The sequence below is a fragment of the Thalassophryne amazonica genome, chromosome 10, assembly GCF_902500255.1.
Source record: "Thalassophryne amazonica chromosome 10, fThaAma1.1, whole genome shotgun sequence".
NCBI classification, from domain to species: Eukaryota; Metazoa; Chordata; class Actinopteri; order Batrachoidiformes; family Batrachoididae; genus Thalassophryne; species Thalassophryne amazonica.
In genome coordinates, this window is record NC_047112.1 from 29501914 (window position 1) to 29525876 (window position 23963).

Genomic DNA, 23963 nt, shown 5'->3' on the forward strand with positions numbered 1-23963 from the left:
AGCCAAGTGGAAACCATTCGGATTATTCAGACGGCTTTCGGTGACGACGCTATGGGCATCACACAGATTAAGGAGCGGTACAACCAATTTAAAGACGGTTGCACAATGGTGGAGAGCGATGGCAACTGTTTTACCAAGCCATCACAATATAAACATGACAAATAATGACCTTTTTAGATGGCTCCAAATGCTTTCTCCACCTCATTAAGCAGAAAAGCTGCAGCTGGAACAGCCCTCTGTGATTCCAGAAGCGATGAGCGGTGTTTTCAGCAGCCCATTCGCAGAGAAAATGATTAATCATTACAAAATAATTATTGTGTATACGTAGCGTCTAGTGCATAACGCGTGGTAGCCAGCAGAAGAACAGCGGGGAGGATCGTCACGATGATGTGCGTGCAAATGCGTGGATCAAAGTCGTGCCAGTGTCAGGGCACTTTTACAAAGATATGCAGCAAGAATGGCATTTGGGACATTTTGGAATAAGGTCTAACCTTGAAATTTGGGCAACAATCCCCGCTGGTCACTCCAACGCAGCTCAAAGATGTAGAAGCAGATGATATACTCGATGTCCATCAGAACCACCACCAGAGAGTTGAGCTGATCAGCCAGCCAGAAATCTGCAAACTCCACCCGGTGAAACGGCGCCGTGAACACACGAAACTGAACACAGGAACGGAAAGAAAAAAGGTGACAAAAGGAGACATCAGACTAAATATTAGATAAAGTTAAGCTTTAATTTTCTTTTGTTCTTAGAGATGATCCGTCCTACATGTTTCCATGTCTCTGAGTTTGGTTTGGTGTTTCCTTGCTGCTGACTGGATTGCATACCTGGTTCAGTGGATTAGAAGAGCACATATACTATATGTGCCTCAAACGCTTAACTCTGATGCTGTACATCAGATTTTTAACTTGGCATGCATGGAAATGTTTCAACAACCTGGGGTTACATTCACAAATAATTAAAAGACAATTACTGCAAAGCAAAAGAAATTTCATTATTGATCTGGATCACACAAAAGGACAGAGCCTGTAGACAGCCTTTATATGAACATAACTCAGGTTATGTGTAGGTCTTCAGTGTTGTGCAAGACAATCATACGCAAGAACCTTGGTCTAGGTTTGTGACTTACTTTAGCTTTCGATGGGCATGTTATTTGTGATATGACTTTTGGCAGGAGCTTATTTATTGACCACACTCTGTAAAATGATACAACACTGTTCGGCTATTCCTGTTTACCCCTCCAGGCTGCATCTGACATTCAGAAGTGACTGTATTTTTCTTTCCTCGTAACAAAACTCTCCACCCAGCCCGTGCTACAAATGTCAAAGAATATTGATCTTACTTATTTTTCTTTAACACGTATCAGTCCATTACACACTGTATTTTTTTAACCTGCCAATCAAAGTTTGTATTGACTGACCCATATCTGCTCTATATGGATGTCTCAAGGCTAAAGCCCACCGCACTGATGTGCTGAGGTTTTCATTTCTAGAGCAAACACTAATAATCTAGGTGCCGTCTCTGCGGTTTGTCCTGTAATGAGATCTTGGTCAGATAACACCTGGCTCGGACACAAGCTAAAAAAGAAAAATCAACCTTTTGCTCCAGTCACACATTATAATTTCTGGTGAAATGTCCTTAATGAGTCATCTCTCATTCTATGCAAATTCATGTCTGGCAATCATGCAAAATACCTTATATCTGGACAAATGCTGCAGGTTGTCATGGTTCCTGGGGACCAGTCAAAACTGAGGCTGATTAGGGAGTCAAGCTGTGTGTGTAAGAGGGGGGCTGACTGAATGCTGCTGAGGATTATGGGAAGCCGTGATGGTAATGACAAGAGAACTAGGTGGGAAAGTGAGGGGAGTGTTGAATTGTGAAGAGGCGGAGGAGGGAGTAAAAAGCTGAGGGCAGGGGCATACTGATAGATCTATGCCTGTAATGATTGCACAGTCACAGCCTTCACCTCCCACAAGATGAGGCTGCATTCTAGTATATCTCAACCCTTTGCCCTCCTTCTCATCTCTTTCTCTCTCTCACTCCTTACTCTGTCTCAATCCTGCAGCTATGATTCCTCAAAGCACAAACAAAGGAGAATTTTGTAATCTGAATTGTACATGTACAGAAGGAGGCACAGAAGCACATGAACACATACAGGAAACGTACATGCATCATAATACAGCAGGAAAAATACTGCAAAGTTCACACAAACATATTTTATATTGCTTTAATCTTACAATCATGCAAATTAATTATTTGCATTTAAGTGATACCACAACATATGGTTCTGGACAGTGGTGGCCACAGCTCAGCTAATCCGATAACAGATAATGATCAAAGCTAATGTTTTTGATAGCACATTAGCTTTTCAAATAAGTTTTAAATCCATCATCGGACCAATTATCTTCCGATAATTTAGTTCCGATAACTTTCAGTCTGATAACATTTTTTTTTGCTGTGAAAGTGAGCAAACTTTAACGGTCAAAAACATTTCCAAACCCTAAAATCAAACATTTTAGTCCGTCTGTTGTGTGTTTGTAGCAGACTGGCTGCCTGTCGCTTGCTGATGATGTCATCATTAAGCGCAAAACGTGATTGGCCGGTCGACGCAGGGAGCATTGTGGATAGTGTAGTTCAGGTTCACTTTGGACGTTATAGTGAGTGTTATCGTCCGCTTGACACAAAAACAAAACAGACTAATTTTAAAATTATTTTATTTTATTTCTTTGTGGCTATAATTTAATCACCAAGACTCGGTGGGGGAGAGGAGCTCTCACGGCGCAGCTGTGTACAGAGAGACTTTTCTTCACATTTAGACTGTTTTGGATTAAAAAAGGACACTTTATGTGGATTATTTCTTCAGATGGACCCCACTGAAACTAACAGGTCAGAATTTATATTTACTATGTGTCTTTCACTCTGCCAGTCAATGCATTAATGGATGTATTTTGGTTGTTTAAGCCACAGGGTTCAAACCGTGTGGAAAAAAAGTAGCAGCTTTTTAGTTTGTACTTCTAATACTATGTTTTACTGCTTTTGAAAGATGATAACAGTGTTTGGGGTTTTATTTTATTATTCATTCATTTTTCGTGCATTCTTATGTGTTTGTGATCCCTGAATTTACCCACCAGCGAAAAGTGAAAGTGAAACTGGTTTATCAGAAGCCGACGGTGTAATCTGATGTTGCCGCATCCAAATCAATACTAAAAGTGATCAGTTATCTGTAATAAAGATACAGTTTTTAGCAGTTTATCAGTTTAGCGTCATATAAGATAACTTTTCAGTTATCGGATTAATGGTTATGGAAGTTAACTTTTTGGTTAGCTGTGCCCACCACTGGTTCTGGATCAAGGTTCAAAGGTTCAAAAGGTTTATTGTCATATGTACAGTAAGAAACGTATTTCCCTGTGCAATGAAATTCTCTTCTTTGCTGCTCTCACCGGGTGTCTATAATAATAGTCAAAATAGGCATTAAAAAAAAAAAAAAAGCATTAAAAGCATTAAGCATTAAAAAGTAAAGTAACAATAAAGGTGCAGTTACAGTATGAAGTGAAATGAAATAATGTGCAAATAGCAAGATTCAAGTATTAACAGTTAACAGTAAAGTAACAGTAAGGTGCAGTAACAGTGTGAAGTGACCCCAGGGGGTCTGCTCAGTCCTTAGCAGCATTCAGCAGTCTGATGGCAGTGGGGTAGAAAGAGTTTTTGAAGCGGGTGGTTTTGCATTTCACACTCCTGAACCTCCGTCCTGAAGGCAGCAGTGTGAACAGTCCGTATTGGGGATGTGTAGGGTCTTTTATGATGGTGGCAGCTCTATTGTGGACTCTCCGATGGTAGATGCTCTGCAGAGATGGTAGTGGCGTCCTCGTGATCTTTGATGCGGTCTTCACTACTTTCTGCAGGCGTTTGCGGTCATTCACCGTTGAGCTGCCATACCACGCAGTAATCGAGGTGGTGAGAATGGACTCAATGATGCAGCTGTAGAAGTTGCTGAGAATCTTGGGTGACATGCCAAATTTCCTCAGCCTCCTCAGGAAGTACAGCCGCTGCTGAGCCTTCTTTACCACCTGTGTGGTGTTAAGTGTCCAAGTGAGGTCACTACTGATGTGGACCCCCAGATATTTAAAGCTGCTCACTCTCTCCACCTTGCGGCCTTGGATAGACAGTGGCTGATGAGGTTCCCTCTCCCTCCTCATGTCCACTATCATTTCCTTGGTTTTATCTGTGTTCAGGGTGAGGTTGTTGACTCCACACCATGTCACCAGGCCTTCCACCTCCCTACTGTAAGCTGCTTCGTCTCCGCCGGTGATGCGTCCAATCACAGCAGTGTCGTCAGCAAACTTTATGATGGTGTTGTCGGGGTGAGAGGCGGCACAGTCGTAGGTGAAGAGGGTGTAGAGAATAGGGCTGAGGACGCAGCCCTGCGGGGTACCGATGTTGGTGGTGATGCTGGCTGAGGTCTTATTCCCAATCTTGACAGACTGTGGTCTGCCAGTCAGAAAGTCCAGAAGCCAGTCACAGAGGGTGGGGTGGAGTCCAAGGGCAGACAATTTGTAGGTGAGTTTGTGAGGGATGACCGTGTTGAAAGCAGAGCTGTAGTCAATGAAAAGTACTCTGATGTAAGAGTCTTTATTTTCCAGGTGGGAGAGGGAGGCGTGCAGGGCGGCGGCAATGGCATCCGAAGAATTCTGTCCACGTTATCCTTGACAAACACACAACTCTTCTACTTTGTTTTTATCGCCGTCATTGCCAAACTGTTTGGGTTACATAGTTACAATCTTGTGTTTGACTATTCAAGGTACAAGAGAGAGCTTAATGATAATGATTTTAAGCTATGCTACGTTAACCAGAAATAGCTCTCTGTTCTTCGTGAATATGTATTATCTTGATTACTCACTGTAACCTGCAGCTCTGCAATGACAAATGGATAAGGTTACCATAGTTGCTACTACAGTATATATGGTATAGCTTAGAGGAATTTGCAATTAAGGATTTTTGTTTGTTTTTTAAAAGTGAAACATGTTTTAAAACAGTTTCTCTGCTTGATATAGACCTATATATCTATTTTCAGTAATTTGTTGATTTTTAATTATGTTTTTATCGCTAAATCAGCTTTAATAATCAGTCATATCAGCAAATGGTAATACAGGCAAAAGCTGTTTTGTTAGCAAGAACTGTCCACTGCATCTTCCTCTGTCACACCAACCACCTGTATGTCCTCCCTCAGCACAGCCATAAAGCTCCTCTTTGATCTCCCTCTTCTCCTCCTGCCTGGTGGCTCCATCCTCAGCTTCCTTCTCCCTATATACCCTGGGTCCCTCCTCTGCACATGTCCAAACCATCTCAATCTTTCCTCTCGCCTTCTCTCTACTTCTCCATCAGCACTCTCAGCATGAAACCATAATGCTGCTCACAGTTTTCACCTGTTTTTGAACTTATCTTCTACTACTCTACATGCTGTGGCTAATCAACTTCATGCCTCTCTAGTTACGGTAGTTCTGCACATCACCCTTGTTCTTAAAAATTGGAACCAGCACACTTCTTCTTCACACCTCAGGCATCCTCTCAGTTTCCAAGATTTTATTAAACAGTCTGGTTCAAAACTCCACTGTAATCTCTCTTAAACATTTCACTGCCTCCACTGGAATGTCATATGGACCAACTGCCTTTCCACTCTTATCCCTCTTCATAGCTGTCCTCACTTCATCCTTACTAATCCATTTCTCGATTTACTCTCTGAACATCATCCAGCATTTTCTCTCTCTCATTTTCTTCATTCATCAGCTCCTCAAATTATTCCCTCCACCTTTTCAACACACTCTCCTTGCTTGTTAGCACATTACCATCTACATCCTTTATCACCCTAACCTGTTGCACATCCTTTCCAGCTTGGTCCCTGTGCCTCGCCAATTGGTAAAAGTCCTTTTCTCTTTTCCTTAGTGTCTACATTCATGGGCAGCACGGTGGATTAGTGGTTAGCACTGTTGCCTCACAGCAAGAAGGTCATGGGGTCGATTCCCACCTGTGGCTGTTCTGTGTGGAGTTTGCATGTTCTCCCCGTGTTTGCGTGGGTTTCCTCCCACATTTAATGACATGTAGTTTAGGTGAATTGGAAACTTTGTAATTGCCCAGGTCTCTCTTGCAAAAGAGATCTGGATCTCAATGGGACTAACCTGGTTAAATTAAATGTACAGCTCACTACAGGACTTTTCCTGAGCTTTTGCCACTTCTCTTTCCATCTTATGCCACATCTCCTTGTACTCCTGTCTACTTTCTTCCTCTCTCTGACTATCAATTCTTTTATGCAATCTATTTCTCCTTCTGCTTTCCTGAACATCATCATTACATCATGAATAATGAACATGGTAAATCCAACCATTTGCATGTAGTGTAGAACACTTGTATTTCACAGTCACAACAATCAGATCAGATCTTCAGGGTATTTGACCCATAGATCCCTGACAGCTGTGCACACCTGGCCTGAAATAAGGGTGTGTTGCACCCACCTCCACCACATGCTCTTCCTTTGTAATATCACTGTCTGCAAAAAATGTGTATATCTGATCACATAATACAATTTAGTGAAGAGCTAACAGATATTATTTGTACTTCAGTCAGCTTTGGCCTCATATTACTGAGAAACTCCCTCTCTTTCATCTATAATTCATTCAACTTTCAAAAATCTAGGTGTCATATTTGATCGACCTTGACACAGATAGTCATGCCAGTTGGCTTATTTGTTCTTGTTTGATTTCTAGTTACAGAACATCGCTTGCCTCCAGCACATTGGATCACAATCTGACATGGAAATGAGCATACATGCATTTATGTCACCTCCATTAAATTAGATTGTTCAATGTTGTTCTGATTCAGTGCTTCATTTGTGGATCTCTACAAACAGTCCATAATGCTACTGCAAGGCTTTTTACAACCCCTGGCAAAAATGATGGAATCACCAGCCTCGGAGGATGTTCATTCAGTTGTTTAATTTTGTAGAAAAAAAGCAGATCACAGACATGATACAAAACTAAAGTCATTTCAAATGGCAACTTTCTGGCTTTAAGAAACACTATAAGAAATCAGGGGAAAAAAAAATATGTGGCAGTCAGTAACGGTTACTTTTTAGACCAAGCAGAGGGAAAAAAATATGGAATCACTCAATTCTGAGGAAATAAGTATGGAATCATGAAAAACAAAAGAACGCTCCAACACATCACTAGTATTTTGTTGCACCACCTCTGGCTTGCAGTCTCTGAGGCATGGACTTAATGAGTGACAAACAGTACTCTTCATCAATCTGGCTCCAACTTTCTCTGATTGCTGTTGCCAAATCAGCTTTGCAGGTTGGAGCCTTGTCATGGACCATTTTCTTCAACTTCCACCAAAGATTTTCAATTGGATTAAGATCCGGACTATTTGCAGTCCATGACATTGACCCTATGTGTCTTTTTGCAAGGAATGTTTTCACAGTTTTTGCTCTATGGCAAGATGCATTATCATCTTGAAAAAATGATTTCATCATCCCCAAACATCCTTTCAATTGATGGGATAAGAAAAGTGTCCAAAATATCAACGTAAACTTGTGCATTTATTGATGATGTAATGACAGCCATCTCCCCAGTGCCTTTACCTGACATGCAGCCCCTTATCATCAATGACCGTGGAAATTTACATGTTGTCTTCAGGCAGTCATATTTATAAATCTCATTGGAACAGCACCAAACAAAAGTTCCAGCATCATCACCTTGCCCAATGCAGATTCGAGATTCATCACTGAATATGACTTTCATCCAGTCATCCACAGTCCACGATTGCTTTTCCTTAGTCCATTGTAACCTTGTTTTTTTTCTGTTTAGGTGTTAATGATGGCTTTCGTTTAGCTTTTCTGTATGTAAATCCCGTTTCCTTTAGGCGGTTTCTTACAGTTCGGTCACAGACGTTGACTCCAGTTTCCTCCCATTCGTTCCTCATTTGTTTTGTTGTGCATTTTCGATTTTTGAGACATATTGCTTTAAGTTTTCTGTCTTGACGCTTTGATGTCTTCCTTGGTCTACCAGTATGTTTGCCTTTAACAACCTTCCCATGTTGTTTGTATTTGGTCCAGAGTTTAGACACAGCTGACTGTGAACAACCAACATCTTTTTCAACATTGCATGATGATTTACCCTCTTTTAAGAGTTTGATAATCCTCTCCTTTGTTTCAATTGACATCTCTCGTGTTGGAGCCATGATTCATGTCAGTCCACTTGGTGCAACAGCTCTCCAAGGTGTGATCACTCCTTTTTAGATGCAGACTAACGAGCAGATCTGATTTGATGCAGGTGTTAGTTTTGGGGATGAAAATTTACAGGGTGATTCCATAATTTATTCCTCAGAATTGAGTGAGTCCATATTTTTTTCCCTCTGCTTGGTCTAAAAAAGTAACCGTTACTGACTGCCAGAATTATTTTTCCTGATTTCTTATAGTGTTTCTTAAAGCCAGAAATTTGCCATTATGACTTTAGTTTTGTGTCATGTCTGTGATCTGCTTTTTTTCTACAAAATTAAACAACTGAATGAACATCCTCCGAGGCCGGTGATTCCATAATTATTGCCAGGGGTTGTATAAGACTCTACAGAAGGACTAGTGTGACATCAGGCCACCCATAAAGGTCACACTTTATAGTTTGGTGATCATTTTTATAGCTCTGCATGATCATTCTTTAGGCCAGGGCCACTCCAGACTGAAAACTCAAACAGAATGTACTTTTGAAGCTGTGGCTCCTAAACTGTGAGACATTCTCATGTAGGATGTAATATTATTGGGCACTGTGGATCCCTAACATAAGCTCAAGTGCCACACGTTCAGCCTCACTTTGCTGATTTCATTTGACCTTTACTGTGCATTAAATGTATCACTTTCAAAATACCTTTGTTTTCTGATGGTGAAGCACTTGTCACCTCTGCTCTTCAAAGGTGTGAAATAAATAAATGTTGCTTAGTTACAGTGTTAATTTTCATTGTTTGTTTTCTACATACAAATAATTTATACAACTGGCTATCGTAGTTCACACTTTTGCAACAAACAATTATTCTACATTTATGCCGTACAACAATGTCTCACATTCACCCATTCACACGCCAGCCCAGTCTCACATTTTTTTTTCATGCTCCCGTCAGAGATGAAGGTCTTTGCCAAAGGGAACTTGGTGATTTTGGTGTGGATACATGGACTACAATACAGTACTTTTTATTATGGAATGATTAATTTTGCTGTGATACAATGTCATGTGATAACATTCTTTGTTTAATGCAGACATTTATCTTCCATGATAAATCAGAATAAGACAGAAGTGGTATTCCCTGCCTCAAATACATATTTCATAACTGGCTAGGGATCTTCATCAGGCTTTTACTGCAGTGCTGTAGAACATTGCCACTGCTTCTGTTCCCCACTGGGGGCAGTACAACACACAGTAGCAGAAAGAGCACCATAGAAAAAGCCCAGAAGAAGAAGCCAGTCCTTTTTTTTTTTTTTTTTGCCTATTAGCATAGCATAAACTTACATGTGATGAAATCTATATGTGGTTTTTATTTATTTATCAGTGTTTGAACTCCTCAATGTGCGGTTTATTTTGTTCAAGCCTGTTGTGTGAGTCTCACAAAAGTCTTGTGAGAGTCTGAAGATGTATAAGAGCTTTACTTAACGTATTCATAGCATTAACATTGGTCTATTAAGCAGTTCATAATGTATTTATATCGATCCAAATACTGATGTGGATTACCAAACTTGCTGATCTGATTTATATCTGTGAATTCTTACACCTCTAATAGCCAAGCAGCAGCCACACCTCAGAAGTGTTACAAACTTCTGGATAACATTTATCTCTGTTTAGTCATCATGAATGAACTCTGTCATGTTGGCTCAAAATTCGGTTTAGATCAAAAGGTAACGCCTAGTGTCCACATGTTCCGGTCAGCTTCTTGTGGGCTCCAGATACCAATCAGGAAGCAAACGGCATCCGAGGCCGCTGAAAGTGGCAGCTACCTTTCCACTGGTGACACTTATTCAGGGGTCGGAATATTTTGCTGCCTGCTTGCCACACTGCCTTGGTGAACTTTAGGATAATGGATCGGGTACAGATCTGCATTAGTGTTTGGTACAAATCTAATGCCGTCAAGTTGCAGCATGGTTCCCCAGGGTCAAGTTACACAAGCTTGCCAGTAACTTGGTTGGGTTCCCAATGTTTTCTATCAGCATCGATATTTTACCAAAATTTTGTTCCCGATCATCCCAATGATCGCGACACTCCAGATGGTGGGCAGCACGCTGCAGGATGACCATGCATGCTTGCAGGTGGATTGTGGCAGAGTTGGTGATTATGACGTGAGTTTGCATTTTTGCAATGTTTTCTATCGGGAAGCCAACCAAAACCTAATGGGTAGGGATGGGTATTGATAAGATTTTATCGATATCGATACCATTATCGATTCCGCTTATCAATCTGATTCCTTATTGATTCCCTTATCGATACCGCTTGTGAATTTTCTGTGTACTAAAAGTAGGCTTTACAGGTTTTCTATGTCAACAACATTTTATTGAGTCTTAAAGTAAATAAATGTGAAACTGGTCATTGGATCCTTAAACTCTGGACATTAATAAATTCTACATGGTGGATCCTTGATCTCTGGACATAAATAGAAATAAACAAAATCTGTAGTTTTTGTCAAAAGCATTTCCTTTCAGACATTATTGGCATGCATGTCTTTCCATACATCTGAGCTGAGCTCTTACAGCTCGCTGTGTTGCACGTTAGGATGTAATTCATAAAGAACGCAGGACGTCTCATTTTGGGAGGAAAAAACTTTTTAGTCAATTGTAGTTTATTGTCTGTATTACAGCGTTTGGAAAGAGGTGTCATTTTATTTAAAGCGCCAATTTGTTTCGAAGTTATTAATTCCGACCAGACTCTGTCTCGGCAGAGAGCCGCGCAGCTTTTGGAGCTGTGCCAACGGAACGGAGGACGATTCTATTTTCTTGACTGCAACAAGACAAGAGTCCCAGTTAGTAACTTTAATCCACACAAAAGTGACTCACGATTGACATTTTTTAATGGCTTTGAGAGGGGTTAAGAAGCGGACTTGTCGCTTCTGAAGAGCAGTGAATCAAAGAACCAACGAGCCAGTGGATCGAAGCATTGCTTCATTGGTTCACACTTCAAAGTGGTGTCGCGCTGCAGAAATGGTTGATTACAGAGCCACTGCAGGGTCTGTAATCAACGTAGAGGAATGATCATTTTCCTGACAAACACCCTCAAAAACTACGGTGCTCTGAAGGACCGATAAGGGAATCGTTAAGCAAAAAGACTATTGATATCAGTGGATCAAATCATTTCTTAATGATACCCGAAAAGAACCGGTTCTCGATACCCAACCCTACTAATGGTACGTACTGTATGTGGAGAAGGGAATTAACTCTTATACAGTATAGGATGAGTTGACTGACCAGCAGCTTGAGGAGCCAGAAGCGTGATTTGTAGTAGCAGGTCTTGAAGGGGTTGATAAGGAAAAGCACCATGAAGCCATACAGGACGAGCGGGTGGATCTGCATGGGGAGGTAGGTGTGCTCAGAGTAGAGACAGGACAGGATGCTGAGACACCACAGCACACCCAAGAAACCAGCAATCTGCAGCGCCATGACGGGAAAGACAAACAATCAATATGATGTTCATCGAAAAAATTATCAGCAAAAAAGCCACTGAGTACAAAGAAAATACACACCATTAGATACTATGCATTTGCTGCTGATGTTTCTGACTAAATTATCTTGTTCACTTTCACTTTCACACTGCACGATTTAAAAATCTGAAAAAGCTGTTTGAACCTTTGTGTACAGTGTGTGTTACGCTGACCTCAAACAGGTGTTGGTGTGAGAGGTTGTTTCGAGGATTGATCTCAAAGATGAGGACATGGTTGACCCCGGCCTGTCTCCATCCATATGTGTTAATGCCCAACAAGAAGAGGAACTGGATCAGCAGGAAACCACCCCGATAAATGCGCACCAGAGGCCACACGTTCTCGTTGTGGATGAACACAGCACCTGAAGAAGCCACAGAGAATTTACCAGTAAAGTTTTACTGAGAACAAAGTTGGCAACTTTACTTCAAAAGAACAAAGTGTTAAGGTCTGGAACATGAAAAGTGAAAGAATAAATTCAAATGTTCTTGGTGACTTACCGGTGATTATAAAGGCGACAGCAAGAATGATAAAGACGCCACAGTAGAGACCCACACGGAAGGTGGTCCAGGCTAAAGCAGGCTGAAGCAGGCAGAAGAGAACACAATCAGCTTCAGTTATGTGAGTTCAATAGGGCAGCGCATTCTCATTTGAACCCTGTGTGATATCATGGGAATTCACCACTTATGGGGACAGCCGCTCCCGTTGCGCAACATATACACAGCATAACTTCACACGAGAAAATGGTGTACTGTTTTGTTTTCGGCTGCAATCACCAAGTGGAGTTTTTTTGTTTCTCAGTGGAGAAGGGAAGACGAGACAAATGGGAGACGTTGTGTCCGTAAGTGTTAGCCTACACAGCTAACCAGAGTAGTTGTGTTCGCTTGCCTGCAAAACCGCCTTGACACGTTTGACCTCCGGGTCATAAACAAATTGCAACACGTCACTTGTTTGCATGTAATTTGCCCAAAATCTCAGAGAAAGTGCCATGTTTCTGTCCCTGGATGTAGAGAAATTACATCATATGTGTCATATTTTACCCCTTTAGTGCCCGCCCCCAAACAAGATGGCGTTTGGGGGCAGGCGAAATCTTTTTCCCATCAACTCAGTGAAATTACAAATATATCAATTTTAAGGTTTTCTCTTGTGCCCAGTGACATCATGACAGAGATAACGATTAAGGATCCCTTCTTTTGTTGAGTTGTTTATTCTGCTTTTGAATGCCCCATATCATAAAAGTTTGTCTCGCACCATCACAGCTCATTTTCTGGCTCCACTGAGTTTAATGATCCACACAAAAAGCATCACAATTAATTTGACTGATCACAAGGTTGTTGTTATATACACAATATTGTAGTTCTGTGCTTACGTAAAGGCGGTAGCCCAGTGTGATCAGGATTTGAGTCCCCAAAATGTCGAACTGAATTCAATTCTTGGTCATTGACAAGACTGTTCATCTGCATTGTCCCAGTCTTGACTGAGGAAGTAAACCTATGTCAGACTGGAGTCACAGGGAGAGTCGTCATCTTCAAGCTGCAGAATCCGGGGGAAAGCACTGGCGGACTTCTGCTTTGACTTAGAAACTTGAGACTTTTTTGTTAATTTCCCTCTGTTGCACTGTTGCAATGCCAGCACCACCACAATACAGGTGTTGCGGTGTCACCTCCGTCTACTATTTTGGTTTCTGCGTCTAAAGATTAGATTAGATAGAACTTTATTGATCCCTTGGGAAGACTCCCTCAGGGAAATTGAGGTTCCACACAGGGTAAGAAGGACAGGGTAAGAAGGACACAGAGTATCAAAAGTGAAAAAAGAAAAACAGTTTGCAAATATAAATATAAATACAAATACACAATATCAATACCAGACATACTTGTTAATACTTTTTTACTGGCTATTACTGTTCCTCTCATTCTTATTCCCGTCCGCTGTCCTCCTGTTACTCCTCCTCCCCCTGAGTGAGGAGTTGTACAGTCTGATGACCTGAGGGACAAAAGAGTTTTTCAGTCTGTTGGTCCTGCACTTGGGAAGGAGCAGTCTGTGGCTGAAGAGGCTCCTCTGGTTACTGATGACGGTGTGCAGAGGGTGACAGGCATCGTCCATAATGTCCAGCAGTTTGTCCAGTGTGTTCTTCTCTGCCACCGTCACCAGAGAGTCCAGGCCGGTCATAAAAACCTGCAGGGCTGGTGATAAGTACCTACAGGGTAACAGTAGTACTTCTGACCTGTGCTGCTCCCAGTGGAGGTACTCTCAGCCTCTTCATGGCTTTCTGACGATCTCCTCCCTCCAGCTCTATGGTCACGAGGGTCTGTGCGTAAACACACACGTACATACAAACAACACGGTTACTGTGAGCGATATTTTCACTATGTGTGTTTATATACAAGGTTTCTAACACGTATATATTATGCATCTCGCTTGCAATCATGCACCTCTGCTTCCGAGATGAGCTGTGTGATCTTCTTGCAGGTGTAAAAAGGTGCCACCTCCACGTGAGCCACGCGCCAATCGGCCCCACGAGAAGTATCCAGAATCTTGTCATGCTTCTTCAGGATCTTACGAAAACCAGTGAAGTTCAGATTCTGTGGATGACAGCAAAGCCACTGTTGCTTCAGCAAAATAAATAATCAAATTGGCAGGTTTATTTATTTAGAAACTGCTGCCAGAAACACGAAATCTGACATGCACACAAAAAACTGTGAGAATGTTGGTGATTATTATTCAGTAGAACATGGTGTGAAAGAAGTGTCTATTTGTGCAGAAACCTGGTAGTTCTGGAGCAGGATGAGGCTGAGGTAGAATTCGCTGAAGGCTAGCTTCAGGTCCTTGATGTTTCTGTGTTTGCAGCGCTCCTCCTGCGACAGATGGAACACCGTTTTGCGTCTTCGCAAGCCGTTTGGAGCGTTGCTCTCACGCTGAGCATCCAAGGAGGACTGCAGTTCATTCTGCAAGGTGGCAAAACGCCTCTGAGCTTCAGCAAGCTTTTCTGCAAGACCACGATACAAAGAGGTGTTAGGATTAAGTGTATATAGCCAGCTTTGATACTGAGGGAAACACAGCATTCTGCTGTATATTACTGCATTAACATACAGTGCCATGCAAGAGTTTGGCAAATCTCTTGTATTTGCTTTTAAATGTTTAAAATTTTTTTAACGACATCAGATTTCAAAAGAAGCACTCAGGCTTTCAATATTAAACTGAAAAATTATGCCCTTTACACAAAACAAATTTCTACCTGAAAATGGAAATTTAATAAAAGTTACAAAAAAAAAAAAAAAAAAAAATCAAAGCCTGTGTGGGCAGCCCTTACTACAGAGGTCACGGACCATGTTCCTGAAGTTAACTTGCTCTCCACGTTTTCTAGGCTGTGTCCCAATTCAGGGGCCACAGACATTTGCAGAAATCTGCATTTGAAGGATGCACCCCCTGAACTGAAACACAGACCATGTGTATCTGTTCCAACCACATCTGATTACTGAAGTCTGGTGTTTCTTACCTCTTGAGTGGCTGAGAATGCCCGTGTTAGTCAATTAGCAGTACGTGGAGCACAGAGAGTCAGGGAACATGCAGGGCAGAGGAGACTGTGTGATTGGGGAGACTGTGCATGGTGCAGTTTACGTCTGTTGCATGACCACACATACCTTCATGATGAAGTGGAAGAGGGAAGAAAAATGGTAAATGGTAAATGGACTGCATTTATATAGCGCTTTTCCATCTGCATCAGATGCTTAAAGGGCTTTACACATCAATGCCTCACATTAACCCCGATGTGAGGCTGCTGCCATGCAAGGCGCTCACTACACTAAGGACCTTGCTTTGCTTGTCAGGCTGGGATTTAAACCAAGGATCGTCTGGTCTCAAGCCCAACACTTTAACCACTAGACCATCACCTCCCCCAAGAAATTTCTTACAAAGAAAATGTGAAATTTTACATACATTTTGTCAGAAAGCATCTATGAGCGTTAAGTCAACATCAGTTTTCTGTAACAAATCCTTGTTCCACTCCACTATGATACAATGTGAAATACGCAGACAGTGGCAAGAGGCATCAAAAGCAAGGCACCTTTCACTCATGGTTTCATTTATAAGCAAAACTAATTTTGGACAGTTTATCTACATTAACGGCAACTCTGTCATTTTTACAGAGTTAAAACATCGCACATATCTTTTACAGTAATGCGCTAATTCTGAAGGTTTGAGCATTAACCGACACGCACCAAAAGGCATTATGGGAAAATTAGTCTCCTCAATCACCCCCCCCCCCACCCCCCCGTCAAAATGCATAGAACACTGCAACAGACAGGAACTAACATGTATGATTTTTGGGTTTACAAACATTTTTGACCATTCACTATGCCAGCAAAAAAAAAATGTTAGCAGACTGAAAGTTAGTGGAACTAAATTTAGTGGATGCTAAGTGGTCAGCTGATGGTTTTCAAAGTTAGCTGAAAAGCTAATCCGCTAACGAAAAAGTTAGCTTCGTTAATTAGCGGATTAACGGAACTGTGCCCACCACTGGAGATGTCTGTATGTGTGTTTGCAAGCGCTGGGAAGTGTTGGGGCTTTTGGCAACTGTATAATAATAAGAAAATGTGTAAAGACCCAAGGGTAGCCAAACTTCAGTATGTGAAAACAGTTTGAGAATACGACAAATGTGACTTTGTGTGCCAGCCTAACTGTGTGAGGACATTCATTTCAACTAGCTGTTACTCAATCCAAAGATGAGGACACAGGCAGTGATGATGCACAAGGATTAGTGTTGACTTTCACACACATTCACAAGATATCACATTACCTGCCCCACAGGAATAACACAGTTCTCCTTTCACATCTATATTCAAAGTAATCAGCTCACTTAGTGTGTAATAACAACGCACTAACAGCAGCAGGAGCTGTGGTTTAATCCCCATCTGTCTGGATGAATGATCCAAAACAACTCAGCTATTCGCATTAAATGAACCTTAAAGATGCAGGTCTTGTTGGTTTAGAATTCCAGGGGCACTTTCTGAGCTTTCCCAGAAAGACTCATCTGCACAGGTTGGGCAAAACCTTCTGTAATATTTTAGTGTGAAGATTAAAGTGCTGCTTAACAGAGAGGATTTAATCACAATGCAGCCGAACAGCACAGTGAGGTCAAGGACCCCTTTCAGAGGGTGACCGCTATGTGCAAGTGCTTTATGTAAAGTCAGCACATATTTCTTCCTTCCTCTAATACACACTTTCTTCTGCAGCCTAACTGCTATTTAAAACCACACACGCACACACGCATACACACACAGAGCAGCTGGCACCAGATAAAGTCGTCTGCCTCTGTCGAGCTCTGTAATTTCTTCATTTGCCCTCCTGTGTGCAGAGGATGAACACGAGGCTACAGAGGAGTTACGACACTGATGTTTCCAAACACAACATTTAACCAACTTCCAGTCTGCTGAGGAGTCACGGTCTCACACTGCTGCTGTCAATCCAATAATAATACAGGCCTGGCGGCCCACCAGGCTTAAGAGAACCGCCAGCCAGCAGGTTTTTAATAATGGCAACAAAACTAAATAAATAAATAAATAAATAAATAAATAACACAGATGAAACACCAAGTATGGATGAAGTTCAGTAACCCTTTACTGTACTGGGTATTGTCAACACCTCGGCCTGATATTTTCCCGTACAGACCTCGTGCTCAGTTAATAATCTTTTATTATTATATGGCTGTGATGCTACACGCGCTCTGATTGGCTGATTACCGGTCTGATATTTTCACATATCAAACTGGTTTCCATGACAAGTCATCCACAACGTGTATTTTCTTTACAAACCAGGAAGCTAAAAATGCGATTCGGAAAAGCAAGTCAGACATAAACGCAATCCATAAATATCTCAACAGCATCGAAAAAAAAACCACACAGATTGAAAGCTTACCAGCTAACGACCGGACCATCTGTTAGCAAGTTCGTCAACACCGTCAGCAGCATATCAATCAATCAATCAATTTTTTTATATAGAGCCAAATCACAACAAACAGTTGCCCCAAGGAGCTTTATATTGTAAGGCAAGGCCATACAATAATTATGTAAAACCCCAACGGTCAAAACGACCCCCTGTGAGCAAGCACTTGGCTACAGTGGGAAGGAAAAACTCCCTTTTAACAGGAAGAAACCTCCAGCAGAACCAGGCTCAGGGAGGGGCAGTCTTCTGCTGGGACTGGTTGGGGCTGAGGGAGAGAACCAGGAAAAAGACATGCTGTGGAGGGGAGCAGAGATCGATCACTAATGATTAAATGCAGAGCGGTGCATACAGAGCAAAAAGAGAAAGAAACAGTGCATCATGGGAACCCCCCAGCAGTCTACGTCTATAGCAGCATAACTAAGGGATGATTCAGGGTCACCTGATCCAGCCCTAACTATAAGCTTTAGCAAAAAGGAAAGTTTTAAGCCTAATCTTAAAAGTAGAGAGGGTGCCTGTCTCCCTGATCTGAATTGGGAGCTGGTTCCACAGGAGAGGAGCCTGAAAGCTTAAGGCTCTGCCTCCCATTCTACTCTTACAAACCCTAGGAACTACAAGTAAGCCTGCAGTCTGAGAGCGAAGCGCTCTATTGGGGTGATATGGTACTACGAGGTCCCTAAGATAAGATGGGACCTGATTATTCAAAACCTTATAAGTAAGAAGAAGAATTTTAAATTCTATTCTAGAATTAACAGGAAGCCAATGAAGAGAGGCCAATATGGGTGAGATATGCTCTCTCCTTCTAGTCCCTGTCAGTACTCTAGCTGCAGCATTTTGAATTAACTGAAGGCTTTTTAGGGAACTTTTAGGACAACCTGATAATAATGAATTACAATAGTCCAGCCTAGAGGAAATAAATGCATGAATTAGTTTTTCAGCATCACTCTGAGACAAGACCTTTCTGATTTTAGAGATATTGCGTAAATGCAAAAAAGCAGTCCTACATATTTGTTTAATATGCGCTTTGAATGACATATCCTGATCAAAAATGACTCCAAGATTTCTCACAGTATTACTAGAGGTCAGGGTAATGCCATCCAGAGTAAGGATCTGGTTAGACACCATGTTTCTAAGATTTGTGGGGCCAAGTACAATAACTTCAGTTTTATCTGAGTTTAAAAGCAGGAAATTAGAGGTCATCCATGTCTTTATGTCTGTAAGACAATCCTGCAGTTTAGCTAATTGGTGTGTGTCCTCTGGCTTCATGGATAGATAAAGCTGGGTATCATCTGCGTAACAATGAAAATTTAAGCAATACCGTCTAATAATACTGCCTAAGGGAAGCATGTATAAAGTGAATAAAATTGGTCCTAGCACAGAACCTTGTGGAACTCCATAATTAACTTTAGTCTGTGAAGAAGATTCCCCATTTACATGAACAAATTGTAATCTATTAGACAAATATGATTCAAACCACCACAGCGCAGTGCCTTTAATACCTATGGCATGCTCTAATCTCTGTAATAAAATTTTATGGTCAACAGTATCAAAAGCAGCACTGAGGTCTAACAGAACAAGCACAGAGATGAGTCCACTGTCCGAGGCCATAAGAAGATCATTTGTAACCTTCACTAATGCTGTTTCTGTACTATGATGAATTCTAAAACCTGACTGAAACTCTTCAAATAGACCATTCCTCTGCAGATGATCAGTTAGCTGTTTTACAACTACCCTTTCAAGAATTTTTGAGAGAAAAGGAAGGTTGGAGATTGGCCTATAATTAGCTAAGATAGCTGGGTCAAGTGATGGCTTTTTAAGTAATGGTTTAATTACTGCCACCTTAAAAGCCTGTGGTATATAGCCAACTAACAAAGACAGATTGATCATATTTAAGATCGAAGCATTAAATAATGGTAGGGCTTCCTTGAGCAGCCTGGTAGGAATGGGGTCTAATAAACATGTTGATGGTTTGGATGAAGTAACTAATGAAAATAACTCAGACAGAACAATCTGAGAGAAAGAGTCTAACCAAATACCAGCATCACTGAAAGCAGCCAAAGATAACGATACGTCTTTGGGATGGTTATGAGTATTTTTTTCTCTAATAGTTAAAATTTTGTTAGCAAAGAAAGTCATGAAGTCATTACTAGTTAAAGTTAATGGAATACTCAGCTCAATAGAGCTCTGACTCTTTGTCAGCCTGGCTACAGTGCTGAAAAGAAACCTGGGGTTGTTCTTATTTTCTTCAATTAGTGATGAGTAGAAAGATGTCCTAGCTTTACGGAGGGCTTTTTTTTTATAGAGCAACAGACTCTTTTTCCAGGCTAAGTGAAGATCTTCTAAATTAGTGAGACGCCATTTCCTCTCCAACTTACGGGTTATCTGCTTTAAGCTACGAGTTTGTGAGTTATACCACGGAGTCAGACACTTCTGATTTAAAGCTCTCTTTTTCAGAGGAGCTACAGCATCCAAAGTTGTCTTCAATGAGGATGTAAAACTATTGACGAGATACTCTATCTCCCTTACAGAGTTCAGGTAGCTACTCTGCACTGTGTTGGTATATGGCATTAGAGAACATAAAGAAGGAATCATATCCTTAAACCTAGTTACAGCGCTTTCTGAAAGACTTCTAGTGTAATGAAACTTATTCCCCACTGCTGGGTAGTCCATCAGAGTAAATGTAAATGTTATTAAGAAATGATCAGACAGAAGGGAGTTTTCAGGGAATACTGTTAAGTCTTCTATTTCCATACCATAAGTCAGAACAAGATCTAAGATATGATTAAAGTGGTGGGTGGACTCATTTACTTTTTGAGCAAAGCCAATAGAGTCTAATAATAGATTAAATGCAGTGTTGAGGCTGTCATTCTCAGCATCTGTGTGGATGTTAAAATCGCCCACTATAATTATCTTATCTGAGCTAAGCACTAAGTCAGACAAAAGGTCTGAAAATTCACAGAGAAACTCACAGTAACGACCAGGTGGACGATAGATAATAACAAATAAAACTGGTTTTTGGGACTTCCAATTTGGATGGACAAGACTAAGAGACAAGCTTTCAAATGAATTAAAGCTCTGTCTGGGTTTTTGATTAATTAATAAGCTGGAATGGAAGATTGCTGCTAATCCTCCGCCCCGGCCCGTGCTACGAGCATTCTGACAGTTAGTGTGACTCGGGGGTGTTGACCCATTTAAACTAACATATTCATCCTGCTGTAACCAGGTTTCTGTTAGGCAGAATAAATCAATATGTTGATCAATTATTATATCATTTACCAACAGGGACTTAGAAGAGAGAGACCTAATGTTTAATAGACCACATTTAACTGTTTTAGTCTGTGGTGCAGTTGAAGGTGCTATATTTGTTATATGGCTGGGGGGGCCTGGCTGCCGGTTTGTTTGTCTTTTTGTTTTCCTCCCAGGTGGCGTGCATTTGGGACTGAGTGGCTGTGTTGCTGAGGCTGTCAGGACCTCACCCTGATCACCTGCGACTCGTCAGGACTCACAGCTGAGGTGCATCTGGATGGATTGGAGCATGTTGGCATTTAAGACTGGAGTGCACAGTGTGTATTTGCCAGAGACTCGACCTTGTGACCAGACGGGTGAGATCGTCGTCTCGGGAGCCATCTCATCAGCAGCGGATGCTGAGAAACGTCCAGGTTTGATGCACAGTCTGTGAAAGAGGAGGGGGTGAGGTCTCACGCTCGTCAGCACACTTTCACAGACTCGGTTGTTGCGGCCACCTGGGGGGTGTCGGCGGGGTCCTTGGGTCCGAAACAGCTTCTGGCTCCGGACCGTTAGCGCTGCTGGGAGCGCACCACGCCAGACCGCACCTTTCTGTATTATCACTGTTATGTATTAAATTCAGTTAGCCTTTGTACCGTGCTCTGCTTATTTCATACTGGGTCCTTCAAACGCTGGTCGGTTCTCCGAGCTGCGTCCGACACATAACAGTAGTCTCTGGCCAAACATCACGGACCCAGCGGTAGCAGAGACGGTAACGCGCCGGGAAGGCGGCAGCAGACGTTCAGTGGTTATCCGGATCAGTTGCGGGGCTCTCCGCCCGGAAGGTGCGTGTTTGAAACCCATTACTGGATGCTAATTTGTGCTCTCTTGCAGCCGTGTTCCTGTGTTGTGCCTTATCCGTGGGTCGTGGTGGAGTGTGACTGGCGACGGCTTTGCGTCACACTCCGACCGGATAAGAGGTGTAAACGGGAGCTGCAAGAGTGCGTTTGTAATGGCTTCACGCGCACGGCGGAGCTCTGTTAGCACGGGTCGCTGGGCTTCCTGTGTTACAGTCATAGCCCCGTTTCCCCGGAGAAAGGTAACTACTGCGTCTGTTGTATCAGCTCCGGCGTTATTTCGTTGAGCACATTTTGGTTGTGTGTTGCACTCAGCTGCGCACACAAAAGCAGCTCGTTTGTTTTTTTCTGTCGCCCAAGGGGTTTTTTCATTTTTAGCACTCTGGTTCCCCCTTGTGGTGACTGAATCACGTTACCGTCAAGCTCTTGAGTAGGAACAGGTGTGTTCCATTTGGCTGAGCTTGACGGTATAACTCACTGATTTGTTTTGTGTTAGTTCATTTTGTGTGGGTGTTTTTTGAGTTGGTTTTTGTGTGGGCTTTTCTTTTTTGTTGTCCACTATTTGTCTGGGGGTGTGACCCTGTAGCCTTTGCAAAAAACAAAAAAACACAAAGAGAACAGGGACCCAAACAACTGTGTGTTGGTCTGTTTTTTTTTTTTTTTCCTTTGTTTCTTTTTGTTTCACATCCCCAGGGTTGGATGGTACGGTCCCCTGGGGGGTGATGGGGTGGTCTTTGGGTTGTTTTTTCTCTTTGTTTTTTGTTATGCCCTCTCTTCTCCTCTGACTCCAGCCGGGTGTGCCGTAGTGTTGGCATTGCTGGAGGGGTGCAGTTAGGTTGTGCTGGGCGTTTCCCAGGTAGCCTCTGCACCCGGGAGGGGAGGGGGGGGGGGGGGGTGGGTTTTTTTTTGTTTTCCCTCCCCCAGTTTCCGCCCTCAGGGTTTGACTGTGGTGTCCTCTGGGGGGGAACGGGCGTTGGGTCCATCTAGCCGTGGACGGCCGGGGCTGGGTCCATTAGTCATGCGGGGAGGCGTCTCCTGGGGTTGACGAGTGGTCCTCTGGGGGGCGCTGGTGGTCCCCGTGGGTGACGTTGGATCCCAGAGGGACCTCGGCCGTGGTTATTACTCCTGGAGCTGGCGGGTGGCCCTCTGGGGGGTGTTGGTCCCTACGTGTCGTTTGGGGGGGAGGAGGGGGGGGGGTATTTTGGTATTTGTTTGTGAGCTTAAATTTGGATTGTTTTTCTTTTCTCCCCTTCCCTGGGGTTTGATGGAACGGTCCTCTGGGGGGGGGGGGGGGGGGGTTTAGTGTTTTTGTTTGTGGGCTTGGGTTGGGTTGTTTTTCCTTTCTCCCCTTCCCTGGGGTTTGATGGGACGGTCCCCTGGGGCGGGGGGGATGTTTTGGTTGTTTTGTTTTCTGACTAATCACACATGTTTGGTTAAAGGCTGACCGCACAGGTGTAGGAACTCCTGGCCACACCTGTGCTGAGACTGTCAAACAAGGGCAAAGATGCAGCCAGTTCAACCAGTCTGTTGGAGGACGAACGCAGACGCGGTTTCCAGCCATGGTCCCTGGAGGGGGGGTGTTTCTCCTGGGCCAGGTGTGTGTGGTCGCCGGGAGGCTTCCCGTGAGGGTGGGGTACTGTTATATGGCTGGGGGGGCCTGGCTGCCGGTTTGTTTGTCTTTTTGTTTTCCTCCCAGGTGGCGTGCATTTGGGACTGAGTGGCTGTGTTGCTGAGGCTGTCAGGACCTCACCCTGATCACCTGCGACTCGTCAGGACTCACAGCTGAGGTGCATCTGGATGGATTGGAGCATGTTGGCATTTAAGACTGGAGTGCACAGTGTGTATTTGCCAGAGACTCGACCTTGTGACCAGACGGGTGAGATCGTCGTCTCGGGAGCCATCTCATCAGCAGCGGATGCTGAGAAACGTCCAGGTTTGATGCACAGTCTGTGAAAGAGGAGGGGGTGAGGTCTCACGCTCGTCAGCACACTTTCACAGACTCGGTTGTTGCGGCCACCTGGGGGGTGTCGGCGGGGTCCTTGGGTCCGAAACAGCTTCTGGCTCCGGACCGTTAGCGCTGCTGGGAGCGCACCACGCCAGACCGCACCTTTCTGTATTATCACTGTTATGTATTAAATTCAGTTAGCCTTTGTACCGTGCTCTGCTTATTTCATACTGGGTCCTTCAAACGCTGGTCGGTTCTCCGAGCTGCGTCCGACACATAACAA

The 23963-nt window shown here is 42.9% G+C and overlaps 1 protein-coding gene across 1 annotated transcript in view; it reads right to left on the bottom strand.

The window, feature by feature from the left end:
- xpr1a (xenotropic and polytropic retrovirus receptor 1a) overlaps positions 1-23963 on the bottom strand; it is a 229231-nt gene that overhangs the window by 28171 nt on the left and 177097 nt on the right. The window contains exons 4-10 of the mRNA XM_034179678.1: positions 14482-14702; positions 14149-14298; positions 13941-14024; positions 12217-12298; positions 11893-12080; positions 11487-11666; positions 492-660 (exon numbers count right to left, since the gene is read on the bottom strand). Coding sequence (XP_034035569.1) covers positions 492-660; positions 11487-11666; positions 11893-12080; positions 12217-12298; positions 13941-14024; positions 14149-14298; positions 14482-14702 — 1074 coding nt within the window. The remainder of the gene's footprint in view (positions 1-491; positions 661-11486; positions 11667-11892; positions 12081-12216; positions 12299-13940; positions 14025-14148; positions 14299-14481; positions 14703-23963) is intronic.